This window comes from Oncorhynchus kisutch, linkage group LG11 (genome assembly GCF_002021735.2).
Source record: "Oncorhynchus kisutch isolate 150728-3 linkage group LG11, Okis_V2, whole genome shotgun sequence".
NCBI lineage: Eukaryota > Metazoa > Chordata > Actinopteri > Salmoniformes > Salmonidae > Oncorhynchus > Oncorhynchus kisutch.
In genome coordinates this window covers 48615012-48636457 of record NC_034184.2, presented here as the reverse complement: position 1 = coordinate 48636457, position 21446 = coordinate 48615012, and the positions used below count along the sequence as shown (strand labels likewise).

Genomic DNA, 21446 nt, shown 5'->3' with positions numbered 1-21446 from the left:
ACTGCCTCCTCTAGAAACACAGAATCAGACACAGACGAACAAGCAGACACCAAACAGGACTCAAGGCACTTGTTACTCCACATGGATATAGAGTTATGACCCCAGTCAACTCTGGGGTTGTGTTGGGTGAGCCAAGGGTGGCCGAGAACTAATGGTGCAATGGGTGAGTCCATGAGTAGAAATGATAGTGTCTCAGTGTGATTGCCAGAAGTGATGAGTGTGATAGGTTCAGTGGTGTGAGAAATGTTAGGGAGTTCTTGACCATTGAGAGCGTTGACGGATATCTTGTGCGAGAGTGAGGTGATAGGAATCTGGAGTTTGTGAGCGAGCTTGAAGTCCATGAAATTACCCTCTGCTCCTGAATCCAGTAAGGCTTGGGTGTCGTGCGTGTGGGTGGCCCATCTTAGTCTTACCGGGAGGAGAGTAGATGATGAGGTCTTCTCTGTGGTGACACCACCCGATAGTAGCCTCAAGCTTACTACCGGGCCTGATCTTTTACCGGGCAGGAGTGGATAAAGTGGCCCGCTCTACCACAGTAGAGACAGAGTCCTTGGGATCTCCGCCTCTCCCTCTCTTCCCGGGAGAGGCGAGCTCTCCCCAGCTGCATGGGTTCGTGAGCGGAGGCTGAACTGGCCGTGTTCCCGCCGCTGGCATGCCAGCCCTCCGTGTCGTTATACGGTCTGTTAGGGCATGCTCGGTGGCCAATACGACTCAGACGAGCGTCGACCCTCAAGGCTAGTTCCACTAGTCCATTTAAATTCCTGGGAAGGTCCAGAACATAAATCTCCTTCTGGATCCGGTCCTCCAGCCCATGCAGGAACATGTCCCACTGCGCCTCCTCGTTCCACTGACACTCTGCGGCCAGAGTGCGGAATTGGATGGAGTATTCCGATACTGAACGGTCTCCTTGGCGAAGGTCAGCGAGTAGTCTGGCCGCCTCCCTACCCGCCACGGCCCGATCGAAGACCCTTCTCATCTCCTCGGAGAGTGTCTGGAAAGAGGTGCAGCATGGGTCCTGGTTCGCCCACACCGCCGTTCCCCAAAGAGCCGCTTTGCCTGATAGCAGTGTGAGTACGAATGCTACCTTAGACTGTTCACGGTTGAAGGTCCGTGGCTGCAACGAGAATTGCATGGAACATCTCGTAAGAAAAGCTCTGCAATAGTCAGGATCACCTGAATAACCCTCTGGTGTCGGTAGCCGTGGCTCTAGCTGGGAATCCGGCTCTGGCGGGGCGGGTTGAACTGCCGGTGTAGGTGGCGCAGCGAGACCCCTCAGATGTTGTAATTGTTGGGTCAGCTGGGATACCTGCGTCACAAGGCCTTGTACTGCCTGACCTGTGCTGGAGATGTTCTCCTCTTGTTGATCCATTCTCGTGATACTGCGGGAAATGAATTCGGTCAGACTCGTTGAACTCGCTGCATCCATGGTCTGGTCAGATCGTTCTGTGACAATACAGAGGCGGATGCAAGATGCAAGCAACGATGGTTTAATGAATACAGTTTACAGCAGCAACAGGACAGACTGATTCTACTCAGACGGAATCCGACCCAGGGACTAGGGCGCATCTTCCGATGATAGCGTGCTGAGAAATCCAGGGGAGTGTGTCCGGATGTGTAGGAGGGAGCACAGCAGATAATCCACACAAGGGCGATGAGAGATGAGTACGGACACACGACACAAACTCAGAGAAGTAACAACGATCTGACAACAAGAAACACTGGTTACAGAACATATAAAGGGAAGATAAGTGATTCTGGGAATGTGATGAAAGAAATAAAAGCTGAAATAAATCATTCTCTGCAATTATTCTGACATTTCACATTCTTAAAATAAAGTGGTGATCCTACCTGACCTAAGACAGGGAATTCTTACTATGATTAAATGTCAGGAATTGTGAAAATGTAGTTTAAATGTATTTGGCTAAGTTGTATGTAACTTTCCACTTTCAACTGTATACATTACATTTATTTTTGTAACAACGTGTTACATGTAAACAGAATTCACATTTGCATGTCCATTTAAAAAATTAAATAAACCTGCAACAATGAAAAAACCTGCGGTAGTTCTGTAAAAACAATCAATTGTACCTCCTCACAGTACGTAACACTACAAATTCCCATATTCTTGGTGGACATCCTGTCGCTCTTGTTGGTCTGGCCAGAGATTTTCGACAACATCACATCTGATGTTTTCCCTTGTGATGCACCGGGGGGGGAAATCTCCTTGCGTGGCACATCCATCCCCTGCAATAATTGCCTGTGATGTCCTCACAAGCAGCATTCATGGCATCTAACAGAGACTTCTGATCTTGGGCCTGATAGTCATATACTTTCCACATCCATGCTGAAAAAAACTATTCTTTCGGATTCAGGAATGAGGAGTGTGGTGGATGAACTCAATTGCTATCTTTTCATGTGGAGCAAACCATTCCCTAACAATGTTGATTCGGTGGAAGCTGACATTATCCCACACAATTACATGATTTGGCAAATCTGGTCTAACTTAATTGAACCTCTTTCGTATTCTGGTATTAGTTCTCTGTAAAGTGCATTTAGGAAGGTCAGGAGAAGTTGGGTGTTATAGGGCCCAATGTGTGGAAAATGTGTGCTCACACCATTCTCAGAAATGGCAGCACACATTGTAGTACTGCCCACACGTTGGCCTGGTGTGCCCATTTTGATTCGGTGTCCAATGAGATTGCAGCCACGTCTCCTGCCTTTGGCCAGATTGAACCCAGCCTCGTCCACAAAAACAAGAATGTGGGTCATTTCATGTCCTTCCAGCTCCATTATTCTCTATATAGTAACACAGAAACAAAATATAGAGTTAGTTTTACATAGTCTATTCTAGAATCAGACAGTTTAGTAAAGTAGAAATGCAAATTTCTTGTTGCTGGCTGAATACTGCTGCTCTGCCACCAGCATTAGGTCGTTGTGCAGTCCTATATATATGACATGTAGAATTCACATTTAGATACTGTTGCAGATAGTATATTGTATTCAAATTGTGCAGTATTACTGTATATTCCTCATACGTGATTTTCAGACTTGTGTGTACCTTTACAATAGTTGCTGTATTGTTGTGAATTAAATGCTGTAACAAAAGTAAAGAACGAGTACATATTTATCTGTTTTCACTACGGAATGTTTGCACAATTGATGACACCGTGGACCTGTTTACATTAGGCTGTACTCTCCGACCAGCCTCTTCCATTGTAAGACCATGGTTTATGATATGGTCAACAATTGTGACTCTGATTTCATCCGGGACTCTTATTCTTTGCCTCTACCTCTTCCTCTATTATGTCTTCCCCTAACACCACCACCACGCATTCTTACACATCTTCTTATTTCTCTTCCCCGAGCATGTAGCTGCTGTTCAGGGTTGTGATGTTCCGCCATGTTCAAAAATGGTAGTGATTGTGCTGTGGGCAAGCTCCATATATATGCTTCCAAACTTGATTGGTTGATTGGTAAGATTGTGATTCCTATTTCATTACTATGTCACCTGGCAGGTGCCAATTTAGCAGACATCACAAACATTCCATGTCATAGATATTTATGGAATATACATGCATGTCTGACAGATTTTGATAATTGAATGGATCATTTTGTGATGGCTCACACGATGAAAGAATGTTTAGAAGTTGTGAAGAGTATGACAATTTCACTGAGAATCAACTCATCAGTTTTGATCAGCAAGCCATGTGCATGTAGTTATTGTGCAAATTGTAGACAATTGTACTTACTCTTTTGCCCACGTGCCGAAACATATGAGATTTACTTAAATCAATAAGAAATTCAAATCTGGTGTAAACAAGAAACAAATTGTTCAGAAATGTGAAATTTGAGAATTGAGCCAAAGCGAATTGAGAAAAACTGTAATACTTCTAACATTTTTCAACATAATTGCAGGGTTTGCATTTGATTACATGCCCTGTACCTTACTCTGCATATGTTGGCAAATGACCACACTATGGTTTGACTGAAAGTATTACCTGGTACACTGAGTCCTGGTACATGGGATGAGACATAGAACAAATCGACAAGAGGTTGCTTGCCATAAAACCACCAGTAAATGTCACAAGACCTCCACGCTCAATACGTTTGCGCAAATTCTGGAAAGCCTCAGACACTTCTTCTTGTTTTACAGTCTTCCTTGCTTAAAATGAATTATACCGTGGCAGTATCTAGAGCACTTACTGCTCCTTGTACAAGGAAGCTGCTGTTTCCTGATAGAATTCCCCTCCTGCCATTGATGAAGCTGAAATGCTCCTCAAGATATTTATTTGTTGGTTGTTTTGAAAAATTGTATGGGAAGTGTCATGTTTCTTTCAACATCTACATACTTCTACACACTGCATCATCAGTAAGAAATTGGGATCCTTTATGGTGTCAGTGCCTTCATATTTGATAGCCACAATGAGAACCTTCTGAAACTCTTCCATGGCACAGATTGTTGAGATGTCCTGTCTTTACCAACATGCACCAAGGCTTGTCACAGTTGTTTATGCCAGTAGTTCCAACCAGCAAAGTAAAAGCTTTGTAGAAAGAATGCTGAGAGACTATAAGCTAACAACAAAGTGTGCAATGAAAAATTATGTGAGAATGCCAACACCAAGGGAGGCTTCTCTCCTTGGAGAATCAGGCTTAGTGAATGACCAGCCTTGCCGATTTCATCTAAGAGCAATAGTGCATGGCAATCACAGTCATGCGAAATCTAGCACCACACTATCAAAACAGGTCAAACACGCAGTTGTCACAAACGAATGGTCAGTGGTTCTGATAAGGAGTTTTGCAGGCGTGGGTCATAGCTGTGACGTGGGGTATGTATTCAATGACCCCTTTAATACAAACAACTACACCGCAGAAGACAGAGACACAGGGGCTACTGCTTCAGGAATAAAAAGAGAGCGGTGTCTCCAACAATGTGCAGTTAATAAAATGCTCAGACATCCGCACAACCTGTGTCTACATAAAAGACATCCCGGGTCTTGAGAGCAACTTGTTATGTATTCAGCCCAACAGATGGGAGGTAGATAAGGGTTGGTAATTTGAGGGTTATGCTACATTAAAGCCAGGTTAATAGTTTGTTCTGACTGCGCAGTACGCAATAAGTTGGTGCTAGGAGGGGGGGGGGGGGTGACGGGGGTGGATAGTGACAGTTTTAGATGGCAGTTGTGTAAGCACAGCACAGCAAAGGGCCTCACGCTGCTGTCGATTCATCCTTTTTATAAACAGCTTTGTTACTGAGGGCATGGCCTGACACTTCAAGACTTTCAAATACAAAATGGTTGAGACTCTTCACAAAACTTGGTATAATAATGACATAGTATTTGCCTCTAGGGTCGATGGCCTCACCATGATGGATCATATGGCATTTTGGCCTGCTGAACCAATTTCCGTTTAACTTCAGCATCTATAGACCAGGATCTTATTAATACGTTCCAAAAACTAAGATGATATTAAATGTCATGGTCGCTGTGAGCCAATTAATTTGAGTGAATGCGTGACCTGACACCTCAAGTCTTTCAAATACAAAATGGTTGAGAATGTTCACAAAACATGGTAAAACAATTATATAGGAGCCCAAATGTAAAAGTTCCTATGATGGTAATATTTGAGGCATATATTCTGCCGTTCAGACATACATGTGTCATCGTCCATGGTTTTCAAACACGATATGTTCTATGCGTTGTGAATAAGGTTAGTGTCCTTTTCTGGTAATACATACTGAGTTCAAATCTGGTTTTTTTCTCCTTCAGATTTTCACAAAACTTTTAATAACAATTACATAAAGGTCACAAATGAGCCCAAATGCTAAATATTAATAAGATGTCATGCTCTTCCATGGTTTTCGAGCCTCAGACTTGCCTGAGGCGCTCATCTAGCAATACATACAGACCCATGGTGGGCCAGGTTTGAATCATGTCACTGCTGCTTTCAGAAAGGGATCCCTTGACAGTGAGGGATTGTTGATGTTTTGCCTAAACCAAGTTTGATGACAAAATAATAAATGGCTTAAAATAAAGGTGTTATAAGAAAGCAAAAAGGGTAAAAGAACCCTTGGTCATCACTGCTTGTAGCTTTATTTATAGTTTTTTTTTGTTGGATAATTTATTTGTTCACAAACACTTAATTGCCTACACATAAATACGGTCACTCACTTCACGGTGGTGGGCTTGGGACAGGGAGTTGAACTACGCAGTGACCCAGACCCTCCACTGTCGGAGACAACGCACTCCTATTCATATGTTTTGTATATGTAATTTATTTAGAGTAATGTTGTTCTATAAATTGTAACGTTGTTAAAATGAAAATGAATAAACTGAAATTGCTATTCATCTCCCGAGTGGCGCAGCGGTTGAAGGCACTAAATCCCAGTGCTAGAGGCGTCACTACAGACCCTGGTTCAATCCCAGCTGTATCACGACTGGTTGTGATCGGGAGTCCCATGGGTGGTGCACAGCGTTGTCTGGGTTAGGGGAGTGTTTGGCCGGGGTAGGATGCCATTGTAAAATAAGAATGTGTTCTTAACTTACTTGCCTAGTTAAATGAAGGAAATATTTTTGAATGTTTTCATAAAATAAAACAAATCTGGTGTACAAGGTGTACAGTCCCTCAAAAATGTCCAGTTTATGTGTGTGGACACAATACATGAGTCAAACATGCTTTGAAAATAAAAAAGGATACACTGTACACCTAGCGACCGTGTCAGCATGCATTGACATTATACAGGATTATCAAAAATACTGCATGAATTTGCCATGAATTCATCTAGCCCTAGAAATAATTGTACCGAAATAAATCCTACAGGATCTGCCTCTGCCTATTAACTTAATTTGACCTTTCCCTGTGCGAATTTGCTTGTCTTGCAGAAATAAATTAATCCTGCAGGATCTGCCCCTGCAGTGTTCACTGCAGGAATTTGTCTTGAACGGCAGAAATGTACCTTGTCCTGCAGGAATATTTTTTTTAAACCTGCAGGACAACACAAAGTCCGTCAGAAGCATAGGAAAACTTGACAGTTATCAACTTTTGACCTGCATCTCACCTGTACAATTCCTTCACAGAGGCTCAAATTCTTGCAGATTTCTTGTGAGACATTTTTGTAGGGGTCAAATTGCAAGGTCTCCCGAGTGGTGCAGTGGTCTAAGACACTGCATCGCAGTGCTAGTTGTGCTACTAGAGATCCTGGTTAGAGTCCAGGCTCTGTCGCAGCTTTCTGCGACCGGGAGACCCATGGGGCGGCGCCCAATTTGTCCAGCATCGTCTGGGTTTGGGGAGGGTTTGGCCAGCAGGGATGTTCTTGTCCCATCGTGCTCTAATGACTCCTGTGCCGGGCTGGGTGCAATGCATGCTGACACGGTCACCAGGTGTACAGTGTTTCTTACAGCACATTGGTGTGGCTGGCTTCCGGGTTAAGTGGACATTGTGCCAAGAAGCAGTGTGGCTCAGCTGGGTTGTGTTTCGGAGGATGCACGACTCTCGACCACTGCCTCTCCTGAGTCCGTACGGGAGTTGCAGCGATGGAACAAAACTGTAACTACCAATTGGATTTTTTTTAAATGCAAAATTACATTTGTACATTGGTTTCCTTACCCTGCAAGCAGTCGATGGACAAGGTTAAGACAGCAATCCATGCTTTAGTTTTGTGTAGCATTTACATTTTAGTCATTTAGCAGATGCTCTTATCGAGGACAATTAGGGTTAAGTAACACAAAACCAATGCAAGTGGATTTCCCTGATATATTATCACCTTCCATGTCCAAATCATCCGAAAGTGTCAAAATGTATTGTGTAGCTCAATAAAGTTTTGCTTACATAGTTTTTTTTTCTATACTGTAAATGCTAAAAAGCTGGAGACAGCTACCAGGTAAAAACAAAACCCAAACATGGATTGCTGTCTTATCTTGTTCATAGACTGCTTACAGAGTAAGGAAACCAATATGTAATTCGTGTGAACTGTCCCTTTTAAGTCCACATCCCAGGGCATTTATTGTGGAAATACACTGACATGCAAAACCCCCAAATGAATGAAAAAGATAAGCACCAAATAAGATCTGGAAATGATATGGTGTTCATCTTTTCCTGTTGGTGTTGAGGCATAGAGCTGGCTCTACACATGTAAATAGCATAGGGTGTGTATTCATCTTCCGAAAAAGCATCAGCTGGCGCACACCCCAATAAGTTAGTAGAGCTGCTTACTAATGGTGAGAAAACTGTAGGCTATAAAAAATTATGAGAGTCGCAAACTCTATATATAATAATCTCCCAGTAATTTATTGGGTAAACCACCCATGTTTTGGCATCATCTTGTATTCATCTTGACAATTTATCTTAGATTTTTCTGTGTAACGTCCTTTAACACAGTTTATATCAACCTTTGTCAGATGTTTTCAGACATCAAAAGTTGTGTAATGTCAAGAAGAGGCCACTTCACATGACAACAATTATAACATCATGCTATATGCCTCAATCTGGAAATGATTTGATGCTCACTTTTGAATTCTGAAAACATCAGACAAGCTTTAGATTTTTAAATGTCATTTTTTTTAGTGTTTTAGTCTTTTTTTTGTTGCAGTGGTGGGACGCAAAAGGGTCGTAGAGGTGGGGGGGTGTTACACCGCTGACCAAACAACAGTGCTATATCTGTTGTGTACATAGTGTGATGGAGTTACATTATTCATTACTGTAACTGACAACAATGTCATGGTAATGAGAAATGGGCATTATGTTAATGAGAAGCCCTTAGCAAATGTTGCTAACAATGGCAGAATGACTCAGCAAAGCAATTGACATGATCAATTCATGCTCTTTCTAATCTATTATACTGTAAAAGTTGAATTAATAATTTTGCTCAAACCTGAAGTATTACACAGTTACGTAATGAACATCTAAAATGGGTAATAAATAAATAAAATAAAATAAAATTTGATTTAATGTGTACGAGGACAATTATCAAATTTAAACTTGTCATATTTTTGTCTAAAATATGACTAGTTTATGTGAATACCCAGAAATGTTAACTCTTTGCATATGTACCACTTTATACAATATTTCATTGGTTTTAATTAAATGTGTTAGTTATTTCTATAAATTAAATGCATCTAAAGTACATTTTATAAATAAGATTTAAGGCCAAAAAAAGTTAAAGAACCAGAAACCAAGCATAGTGAGCTTTAATGTGATAGTAAATTATTAAAACATTTTAGAGGCTATATAGCTGAATTTATCACAGACATGGTTTCAGTTGGTTTCACGAGAATCACCCTGCTGTGCCCCAACATCTCACTAACCACCACCTACTGCTGCTCGTTGTTGCCATGGATACAGTGCCCTCTCTCTGTGGGTATGGAGGGATGGGGTGGAGGAGAGGAGAGGAAAGAAGTGACTCTGGCTGCATCCTCTGCGTCATATTTATACCAGCAGTGAGCTAGCCGGCTCTCTTCCTCATCATCTGCGCGCTCCACTACATTTCTCTCTTTTTGTCTCTTTTTCTGACGATCTATTTTTCTCTGCAGTTGACTTGGTGGATGTTTTAGTGAACAGGCTCTGGTGTTTCCACAGCCACAGACGGAGGACAGGAGGAGATAAAAGGGGGGGAAAGGTAAGCATGGATGGCGTGTGTGTGTGTCGTGAGGTGCCGAGTAGACAGACAGACAAAGAGGAGAGGTAAGCATTATTTTGTGACCTCACCTAAAATGGACTGGGACTGGGGGATTAGGCTAGCTATGCCAATGTCATTATTGTGTGTTTGTGTGTGTGTAAAATGTCATGTTAATAATGAGTGTTTGTTTACCTCCAGAGAACATGTTCTTCACAAGAGGTGAAGTGTGACCGTTCTCATTCAGGTGTGTGTGTGTGTGTGTTTGTGCAAGTACCTGACTCCTCCTGTGACATTGCTGTTGCTGCGTGCCTTCTGACAGGGAAAGATAGACCTACACCATCTTTGTTTTCGGGAAAAACTGCTTTAGAGAGTGAGCCCCAGTGCAAGAGACACTGCCTGTTTGTGCAGTCAGCGAAGTGTATATCTCTAGCCTCAACGCCTTTCTGGCATAGAAACAAAAGCCATTTCCCCAAAGCTGGAGTGGAGACAGACACACAGACATACACAAACAGAAACAAACACACACACTCCTCTCTCTCTCTGTGAAATGACTCATATCTGCCTTTGTTCTCAGTACACCCTTTTAAAAGCAGAGTTCTACAGTCAGCTGAGATAATTCAGTTTTGTGGAGAGAGAGAGAGCAAGAGAGACTACAAATAGGAAAAGCCTTAGGGAGGGTGTTAATAGTTCCTCAGAAATGTGTCTAACAGTATGTATGACATTCAGCTCTGATGGCTCTGAAACAGCACGTAATAGCATTTAGGGAATGTCGTGTCCCACTTGTTATTTTTGTAAATTGGTTGTTTTGTTTCCTCAACGTATTGATCCTGACAGACGGATAACAAAGAGGTTGTTAAGAGAAGGTTGTTAAGAGAAGGTTGTTAAGAGAAGGAGGTTGTTAAGAGAAGGAGGTTGTTAAGAGAAGGAGGTTGTTAAGAGAAGGAGGTTGTTAAGAGGAGGAGGTTGTTAAGAGAAGCCCCGCTCCTACTGTGTGTGGTCTGTCTGTCTGTCTGTCTGTCTTGGTTTTGATGTATTAGGATCCTCATTAGCCGATGCCAATGGTGACAACTAGTCTTACTGGGGTCTGACATAACGAAAAATAAATTACAGACAAAAGATTTTAGTGTAAAATCATTAACATGTAATGTGTGTCAGTTACACATACATGTCAGTACATACACACAACAAGTAGGTCACATAGGGGAGAGGCGTTGTACCGTGAGGTGTTGCTTTATTTGTCTTTTGAAACCAGGTTTGCTGTTCAGTTGCGCTATATAAGATGGAAGGGAGTTCCATGCACTCATGGCTCTGTATAATACTATACGTTTCCTTTAATTTATTCTGGTGGCATGTCTGGTGGGGTAAGTGTGTGTCCGTGCTGTGTGTAAGTTCATTATGCAAACATATTGTACAAACATAGTGATGAGGTGGACTGTAAGATTATTGAGTTAGAGAGAAGACGCTTGGTGGAGAGGGGGAAAGAGGGGAGGAGAAAGAGAGAAGTGAGGGTGAGGGACAGCTAAGAAGGCTCATACTGGAGAGTGACGTGTGTGTGTGTGTGTGTGTGTGTGTGTTTCATGGGTCTCCAGTGTCCCAGCGCCCCAGGTGGGCTTTGCATTTTTAATCGATGCTGTCTGTAGTGATTAACACTGCTGTTATACACACAGATACAAAACAGAGGGAGGACAAGGGTGAGAGGGGGGGGGAGTTGGGATTTTTGAGGTTATTTCTATTTTCACCATTTACAAAGTTGAACAAATGAGCTTTACAAAAGGATGCTCAAATCAATGAGCTGCACATTTAGCAGTGGAGGCTGCCCAGAGGAGGAAGGGGAGGTCCATCCTCCTCAGTGAAATTAATAAAGTTAAAAATAGTGAAACATTGAAAAGTTTTCCTTTTTAGATCAAACTAATACTAAATATATTCACATCACCAAATAATTGATTAAAACACACTGTTTTGCAATGAAGGTCAACAGTAGCCTCAGCAGCACTATGTAGGGTAGCACCATGGTGTAGCCGGAGGACAGCTAGGTAAGCTTTTGGTTTTATGAATTTATTGCCACCAGGGCCCGCTGGTGTAACTGCTATCAAATCAAATCAAATTGTATTGGTCCCACTCACATGGTTAGCAGATGTTATTGCGAGTGTAGCGAAATGCTTGTGCTTCTAGTTCCGACAGTGCAGCACTAAGTAATCTAACAATTCCACAACAACTACCTAATAGAGACAAATCTAAATAAAGGAATGGAATAATATATAAATATTTGGATGAGCAATGACAGAGCGGCATAGGCAAGATGGAATAGATGGTAAAAAAATACAGTTTACATTTGAAGTCGGAAGTTTACATACACCTTAGCCAAATACATTTAAACTCCGTTTATCACAATTCCTGACATTTAATCCTGGTTAGAAAATTCCCTGTCTTAGGTCAGTTAGGATCACAACTTTATTTTAAGAATGTGAAATGTCAGAATAATAGTAGAGAGTGATTTATTTCAGCTTTTGTTTCTTCCATCACATTCCCAGTGGGTCAGAAGTTTACATACACTCAATTAGTATTTGGTAGCATTGCCATTAAATTGTTTAACTTGGGTCAAACGTTTCGGGTAGCCTTCCACAAGCTTCCCACAATAAGTTGGGTGAATTTGAACTCATTCCTCCTGACAGAGCTGGTGTAACTGAGTCAGGATTGTAGGCCTCCTTGCTCGCACACGCTTTTTCAGTTCTGCCCACACATTATCTATACTTTGACTTTGTTGTCCTTAAGCCATTTTATCACAACTTTGGAAGTATGCTTGGGGTCATTGTCCATTTGGAAGACCCATTTGCGACCAAGATTTAACTTCCTGACTGATGTCTTGAGATGTTGCTTCAATATATCCACATAATTTTCCTGTCTCATGATGCCATCTATTTTGTGAAGTGCACCAGCCCCTCCTGCAGCAAAGCACCCCACAACATGATGCTGCCACCCCCGTGATTCACGGTTGGAATGGTGTTCTTCGGCTTGCAAGCATACCCCTTTTCCCTCCAAACATAACAATGGTCGTTATGGGCAAACAGTTGTATTTATTTTCATCAGACCAGAGAACATTTCTTCAAAAAGTACGATTTTTGTCCCCATGTGCAGTTGCACACCGTAGTCTGTCTTTTTTAATGGTGGTTTTGGAGCAGTGGCTTCTTCCTTGCTGAGCGGCCTTTCAGGTTATGTCGATATAGGACTTGTTTTACTGTGGATATAGATACTTTTGTACCTGTTTCCTCCAGCATCTTCATAAGGTCATTTTGCTGTTGTTCTGGGATTGATTGCAACTTTTTGCAAAGTATGTTGATCTCTAGGAGACAGAACGCATCTCCTTCCTGAGCGGTATGATGTCTGCATGGTCCCATGGTGTTTATACTTGCGTGCTATTGTTTGTACAGATGAACGTGGTACCTTCATGCGTTTGGAAATTGCTCCCAAGGACGAACCAGACTCGTCGAGGTCTACAATTTTAAAGTGAAATAAGGTCTACAATTTTACAGTAAAGTGAAATAATCTGTCTGTAAATTATTGTTGGAAAAATGACTTGTGTCATGCACAAAGTAGATGTCTTAACCGACTTGCCAAAACTATAGTTTGTTAACAAGAAATTTGTGGAGTGGTTGAAAAACGAGTTTTAATGACTCAAACCTAAGTGTATGTAAACGTCCGACTTCAACTGTATATATATGATATGAGTAAATACAAGATACGTAAACATGAGTAAAGTTGCATTATTAAAGTGACTAGTGATCCATTTATTAAAGTGGCCAATGATTTCAAGTTTGTAGGTAGGCAGCAGCCTCTCTGTGTTAGTGATGGCTGTTTAACAATCTAAACTCACAAAACGCATGATTGTAGCAGGTTTACTAATGCGTTAGTTCTAGTAGCTATGTTGACTATGACATTGGCTAATATGGTGACAATGATGTAGGCTGTGTGTTGCTGTTAGCGGTCATAATTTTAAGGTTTGCCTTGGAAAGGTTTTTTACCTGGTCACAGACAGCTAATGGGTTGTGCACTGAAGTCCACATGCGAAGGGAAAAGGTGAGAGGAGAGTGAGTAGATAGTTGTGAGAAGGAATTATATATACAACGAGTGAAGTGAGCATGATGTTTTATGTGGCTACTATAAAAGTGAACTGTGTTTGCCTGTGATCTGGGGTGTATTCATTCTGCCAATTCTGTTGAAAAAACGTTTCTTAAACGGAACGAAATGGGGATAAACATACCTGAATTTGTCCAATAGAACCTCTTATTTTCAGCTGTTGGACTAATGATTACAGCTAGATCAGCTAGATGCAGGCAAGCGTGTGCAAGGCTGTATTGAATGTGTCACTGTCTGTCACCTTGATTGCAAAACATTATCTCGACCTGTGCACCTATGCTGTAAACTTTCATTCATAGGCTAGGTTGTAGCAATCTCATGATGAGTACAGGGAGAATTAGAGTATCATGTAGTAGCCTAAACCTATCAATGTTACGTTGAGCTGAGTGAATGGAATTTGAATGACAGTCATCCAATATACTTTATTAGAAATAATACAAACCTCAAAAAATTATCATCCACCCTCCTCTTAAACGGCACCAATCGGCACTGACATTTAGATCACCAATTACATACCAGAGCAGGCAATGGCCGTTCAATGTTTGCAAAGCATAGCCTCTGCACATCATACGTTTTGAAAAAGAGAAGATTTCCCTCTCTGTTGCCCCGTGCAAGCATATCTGTTGCCCTGTATACGCATAATTACTGATATCTTTGCCACAATAAGCGATTTCAAGAGAGCTATGGTTCGTGTGTGTCTCCCCCCTCTCATATTTATCTCTGCCCATGAGGATTGCAATTTGCATATTAATAAACCAACCAGAGTACTATATTTCCTACTTCCTGATTGTTAAATAGAGCTAGAAAGAGAGAGCTCCGATCCTGTTGTACTTCTCATTATATGTCCTGTTCTTCTATCCCCTTTTTCTTACTTTCCTCTGTTTCTTGCTCTCTCTCTGCATGTGTATCCTTGCATACGGAGGGAGGACTGGAGGCGGCTGTTTCCAGCAGAGCAGAGACCTACAACATGTGAGAAGATGTCTGTTGGAGGCTGCGCTTGCCCTGGTAAGTCTCACCATTTCTCGCTCTCTGTCTCTCTGCTCTCTCACTCTCTATTGCTCTCTCTGTCTTCTGTCTTTCTCTCGTGTGCCTTTTCTGCTGTAAAGGTCAAGTCCAGCAACTGGTTTACAGTGTGTTCCTCACTCAATATTCAGTGTACTTTATTTCTCAGCAAGACTGCACAAAGGCTACTAGCGCTCACTAGCTATTACTAGCGCACATCTCCTACATACACTGATACGTCTTTCCCCCATGTTGAATGACACAAGGTTTTCTTGCTCGGACAAGTTTGGGTCAGTGGAATGCTCCTGTGCCCTCAGAACAACATTGTTCCTAATGGAGGTGTGTCTGGTTTGTGTGAGTGTGTGTTTGTGCGCATGCACGCACATTTGATTGTCACTCTCTCTCTGGCAGCTTCATCTATTTGTTGCTTACTAAGTGGTTACTAACTGTAACTTAGTCTGAGCTTGATCGATATCTTCATCAATACCCTTTGTCTCTATTCTTTACCTTTCTCTGATTGTCACAAGAAGTCACTGTGAGAGAGAGAGAGAGAGAGAGAGAGAGAGAGAGAGAGAGAGAGAGAGAGAGAGAGAGAGAGAGAGAGAGAGAGAGAGAGAGAGAGGGAGAGGGAGAGAGAGAGATATTTGTTGAGTGAAACGGTCAGTCTGACATTTTGTACAGTTCGCCTCAATCTCTTATCTGTATCAGTATCTTATCCTGGTCAGTTTCCTGTGCAAATTCAAGTATGTCCAAGTCTGAATCACTCTATTCAGAACAAGCATGAGGCCTACCAGGGTTGGAGAGTCAATGTCAGTCCCATCAAGAACAAAATCTTCTTAATTCAATGTTCATTAATTGCCTAATGGAATATGCCCTAACACTCCTGCCTGTCAAGTCAACACATCCATTGGCGGGGACAATTTGCTATCTTACAGCAGGGTCATGATCAATAGTCACCAAATGGAAGAAAGTCGACTGAAACAGAGACTACCTGAACGTAACATTAACAAATACTCATCCTAAAAACAAATGCTAATTTCCGATTGCCATTACAAAACATTTTCCATTGTGTGCCCTATTAATGAGCATGACCCAGATCTGTGTAGATGAAAGCCTGTTGGCCAGTGAAGCACACAGCAGAGTCCATCATCAGCTCTGCCTAACCTTTTACAGGAAACACTGAGAGTGCAGGGTTTGAGTGGTATGGCTTGTTAATGAAACTATAGTGAGCCCTCTTGAATGAGGTCTGTCTGTGTTAGAACCGGGACCGTCTGAGTTTCAATATGAATTCCCCATGGGGCATTACATTCTACATTACAGTCATTCAGATGCTCTTATCCAGAGCGACTTCCAGCATCAATTAGGGTTAAGTGCCTTGCTCAAGGGCACATTAATAGATTTTCCCCTTTTCGTCTCGGGCATTTGAACCAGCACCTTTTCAGTTACTGGTTACAACGCTGTTAACCGCTAGGCTACCTGCCACGTTCAAGGATGTAAATTTGATCAGTATTCCAGTCAAATAAAACTAAATTATGTAAAGCATTCTGATTTAACACAGATGGTTTGATGGAGCAGAGTGAAGTTAGGAGGTATTCAGGAGGATCACAAGAGGGCACCAAATCATGTTTCCTACTTGTCATGATTTCTAAAATGTTTGTGTATAGTGCCCCCTATAGATAATATGTCTATTGTACAGGAAACACAATGGCACAGTGGAGTGCATAGGGATTACTGGCTTTAACAGGCTGTTCTGGCATACAAGCACATTGTACCGCTGTTTCCAAGAACTCTCACAGACACACAGCACACATGCAGGCACACAAACACACCCACACAGGAACACACACATTGTTGTCTCTATTGAGCCTGATAGCAGCAGCCCCACCGTAGTGCAGCTGTGTATGCGTGTGAGTGCATATGTCTACAGTATTCTGCTTTCCAGCATCGTGCTGCTGAGACTAGATCTGTTTTCCTGTGGGCTTTTATCCACCAATAACACATCGCACTGTCAGTTATTTTGGGCTCCCGAGTGGTGCAGCAGTCTAAGGCACTGCATCTCAGTACAAGAGGCATCATTACAGTCCCTGGTTCAAATCCAGGCTGTGTCATATCCGGCTGTGATTGGGTGCACAATTGGCTCAGCGTCGCCCGGGTTTGGCCGGGGTAGGCCGTCATTGTAAATAAGAATTTGTTCTTAACTGACTTGCCTAGTTAAATAAAGGTTCAATTAAAAAATTTAATCTTATTCGGCTCCACGGTCAAAAGAAAGGACAAGCTGTTTTTCAGCTGGTTTATTAGAGGGGGGATGCTGTTTCACAAATCTCCTCTCTTGCCCTCTTTTGTTCCCTCACACTCTCCTTCTCCATCTCTCGTTCTTTCTTTCTTTCTCTCAATCTCTCCCTCTACAGAAGGCAACAGTTAGTTAGGCGTGACTGAGCACATGCCTCTCACAGGGGACAAAAATCAGGCCTGGAATTAGGCTAGTAGTTGAATTCTCATTCCTGTTTCCATTATACAAAATGCTACTTTCTTATGCCCTTTACATTCCCCTTCCTTTATTCCCACCTTCCATCCCTCCTAACGTTCTTTTTTTCCTAGGGAATGTTTGCCACATAGTGTCTCCCATGGCTTTGTTCTGTGTATGAGTCCACTGCCAGTAAATCCATATATCACCTCTGTCTCTGACAACATAATGGTGATGGGGTGCACTCCAGGTCAGGAGCTCATAGTGTAGTGATGAAGTGAGCCATGCTCATTCATAAGCAGTGGTATAAAGTACTTAAGTAGTACTTTAAAATATGATTACTTAAGTAGTTTTTTGGGGTATCTGTACTTTTACCCTCAGTATTTATATTTTTGACAACTTTTACTTCACAACATTCCTAAAGAAAATTATGTACTTTTTACTCCATACATTTTGCCTGACACCCAAAAGTACTAGTTACAATTTTAATACTTTGCAGTACAGGCAAAATTTCCAATTCACACACTCATCAAGAGAACGTCCTTGGTCATCCCTACTGCCTCACATCTGGTGGACTCACGATACATAAATTCTTCCTTTGTAAATGATTAAGTGTTGGGAGTGTGCCCCTGGCTGTCAAAAAAAGTTATAAAAAAGGAAATTGTGCCATCTGGTTTAAGGAATTTGATGTATAGCAATTACTTTTACATTGTACTTTTACTCAAGTATGAAAATGTTCCACCACTGTACTTAAAGTACATTTAAAATCAGATACTTTCAGACTTTTACTCAAGTAGTATTTTACTGGGTCACTTTTACTTGAGTCATTTTATATTAAGGTATCTTTACTTTTACTCAAGTATGACATTTCCAACTCTGTTCATAAGTAACTCAATGATGGCGCCGGAGGGGTTGGTTGCTGTCTTATCGGCTCTTAACCAACCATGCTATTTTGTTTGTTTTTTTCCCGTTGTTTGTAACTTGTTTTGTACATAATGTTGCTGCTACCATCTCTTATGACCGAAAAGAGCTTCTGGACATCAGAACTGGGATTACTCACCTCAGATTAGACAAAGAGTTTTTCTTCAATGAGTCGGACGGGAGGGATATGCTACAGACACCTGACCAGTCCCAAATCTCCGTCATTCTCTGGAGAAGGAAACTGAGATTTCGCAGGGATCAGGGTGCCTTGTAAAGAACAGGTGACAAGTGGCTAATCTGCCTTTGCCTTCCGTCCTGCTAGCTAATGTTCAATCGCTGGGGGAAAAATGGGACGAACTAAAAGCATGTATGTCCTACCAATGGGACATTAAAAACTGTAATATCTTATGTTTCACCGAGTTGTGGCTGAATGTCGACATTAAGAACATACAGCTGGCAGGTTATACACTCTAGCGGAAGGATAGAACAGCAGCCTCTGATAAGACACGGGGTGGGGGCCTAAGCACAGTGGGGAGAACAAGTATTTGATACACTGCCAATTTTGCAGGTTTTCCTACTTACAAAGCATGTAGAGGTCTGTCATTTTTTCATAGGTACACTTCAACTGTGAGAGACGGAATCTAAAACAAAAATACAGAAAATCACATTGTATGATTTTTAAGTAATTAATTTGCATTTTATTGCATGACATAAGTATTTGAGATCTTGCATGGAGCCCCAGCCTGAGGGTGATTGACCGTCATCTTGAACTTCTTCCATTTTCTAATAATTGCACCAACAGTTGTTGCCTTCTCACCAAGCTGCTTGTCTATTGTCCTGTAGCCCTTCCCAGCCTTATACAGGTCTACAATTGTATCCCTGATGTCCTTACACAGCTCTCTAGTCTTGGCCATTGTGGAGAGGTTGGAGTCTGTTTGATTGAGTGTGTGGACAGGTGTCTTTAATACAGGTAACGAGTTCAAACAGGTGCAGTTAATACAAGTAATGAGTGGAGAACAGGAGGGCTTCTTAAAGAAAAACTAACAGGTCTGTGAGAGACGGAATTCTTACTGGTTGGTAGGTGATCAAATACTTATGTCATGCAATAAAATGCAAATTAATTTCTTAAAAATCATACAATGTGATTTTCTGGATTTTTGTTTTAGATTCCGTCTCTCACAGTTGAAGTGTACCTATGATAAATATTACAGACCTCTACATGCTTTGTAAGTAGGAAAACCTGAAAAATCGGCCGTGTATCAAATACTTGTTCTCCCCACTGTATATATGTAAACAACAGCTGGTGCACGATATCTAAGGAAGTCTCAAGGTTTTGCTCGCCTGAGGTAGAGTATGTCATGATAAGCTGTAGACCCCACTATCTACCTAGAGAGTTTTTATCTGTATTTTCCATAGCTGTCTACATACCACCATAGACCGATGATGGCACTAAAACCGCACACAATGAGCTGCATAAATAAGCAAACAGGAAAACTCTCATCCAGAGGCGGCGCTCCTAGGGGCCGGGGACGTTAATGCAGGGAAACTTAAATCAGTTTTACCTCATTTCTATCAGCATGTTAAATTCTAGACCACCTTTACTCCACACACAGAGACGCGTACAAGCTCTCCCTCACCCTCCATTTGGCAAATCTGACCATTATTATATCCTCCTGATTCCTGCTTACATGCAAAAATTTAAGAAGGAAGCACCAGTGATTCAGTCAAAAAAAGTGGTCAGATGAAGCAGATGCTAAACTACAGGACTGTTTTGCTAGCACAGACTGGAATATGTTCCAGGATTCTTCCAATGGCATTGAGGAGTAAACTACATCAGTCACTGGCTTTATCAATAAGTGCATTGAGGACGTCGTCCCCACAGTGACTGTACGTACATACCCCAACCAGAAGACATGGATTTACATGCAACATTTGCACTGAGCTAAAGGGTAGATCTCCCGCTTTCAAGGAGCGGGACTCCAATCCGGAAGGTCATAAGAAATCCAGCTATAACCTCTGACGAACCATCAAACAAGCAAAGCGTCAATACAGGACTAAGATCGAATCGTACTACACCGGTTCCGACACTCGTCGGATGTGGCAGGGCTTGCAAACTATTTTAAGGACTATAAAGGGAAGCACAGCCGAGAGCTGCCCAGTGACACGAGCCTACCAGATGAGCTAAATTACTTCTAAGCTCGCTTCGAAGCAAGTAACACTGAAACATGCATGAGAGCACCAGCTGTTCCAGACGACTGTGATCACGCATTACACAGCCGATGTGAGTAAGACCTTAAACAGGTCAACATTCACAAAGGCGCAGAGCCAGATGGATTGCCAGGACGTGTACACTGAGCATGCGCTGACCAACTGGCAAGTGTCTTCACTGACATTTTCAAGCTTTCCATGTATGAGTCCGTAATACCAACATGTTTCAAGCAGACCACCATTGTCCCTGTGCCCAAGAACACTAAGGTAACCTGCCTAAATTACTTCTGGCCCGCAACACTCACGTGTGCAGCTATGAAATGCTTTGAAAGGCTGGTCATGGCTCACATCAACTCCATTATCCCACAAACCCTAGACCCACCCCAATTTGCATACCGCCCACAGATCCACAGATGATGTCATCTCTATTGCACTCCACACTGTCCTTTCACACCTGGACAAAAGGAAAACCTATGTGAGAATGCTATTCATTTGACTCCAGCTCAGAGTTCAACACCATAGTGACCTCAAAGCTCATCACTAAGCTAAGGACCCTGGGACTTCCTGACTGGACGCCCCCAGGTGATAAGGGTAGGTAACAACACATCCTCAATACGGGGGCCCCTCAGGGATGCGTTCTCAGCCCCTTCCTTTACTCCCTGTTCACTCATGACTGCACGGCCATGCACGACTCCAACACAATCATTAAGTTTGCTGATGACACAACGGTGGTAGGCCTGATCACCGAAGACAATGAGACAGCCTATAGGGAGGAGGTCAGAGACCTGACCTTGTGGTGCAAGGACAACAACCTCTCCCTCAACGTGATCAAGACAAAGGAGATGATTGTGGACTATAGGAAAAGGAGGTCCGAGCACGCACCAATTCACATCGACGGGGCTGTAGTGGAGCTTCAAGTTCCTTGGTGTCCACATCACCAACAAACTAACCTGGTTCAAGCACACCAAGACAGTTGTGAAGAGGGTACGACAAAACCTATTCCCCCTCAGGAGACTCAAAAGATATGGCATGGGTCCTCAGATCCTCAAATTATTTTACAGCTGCACCATCGAGACCATCCTGAAGGGTTGCATCACTGCCTGGTAT

At 42.3% G+C, this 21446-nt stretch overlaps 1 protein-coding gene across 8 annotated transcripts in view; it reads left to right on the top strand.

Moving 5' to 3' along the window:
• The first annotated feature begins 9404 nt into the window (after positions 1-9404).
• ldb1a (LIM domain binding 1a) overlaps positions 9405-21446 on the top strand; it is a 30582-nt gene continuing 18540 nt past the window's right edge. For 3 of the 8 annotated variants that reach the window (XM_031835898.1, XM_020494914.2, XM_031835902.1), the window contains exons 1-2: positions 9422-9610; positions 14667-14749. In XM_031835898.1, the coding sequence (XP_031691758.1) occupies positions 14722-14749 (28 nt within the window). In that variant the 5' untranslated portion in view covers positions 9422-9610; positions 14667-14721. Of the gene's footprint in view, positions 9611-14666; positions 14750-21446 lie in introns of all 8 variants that reach the window. The other 5 variants (XM_031835903.1, XM_031835896.1, XM_031835897.1 and 2 more) reach the window with 5 other exon arrangements.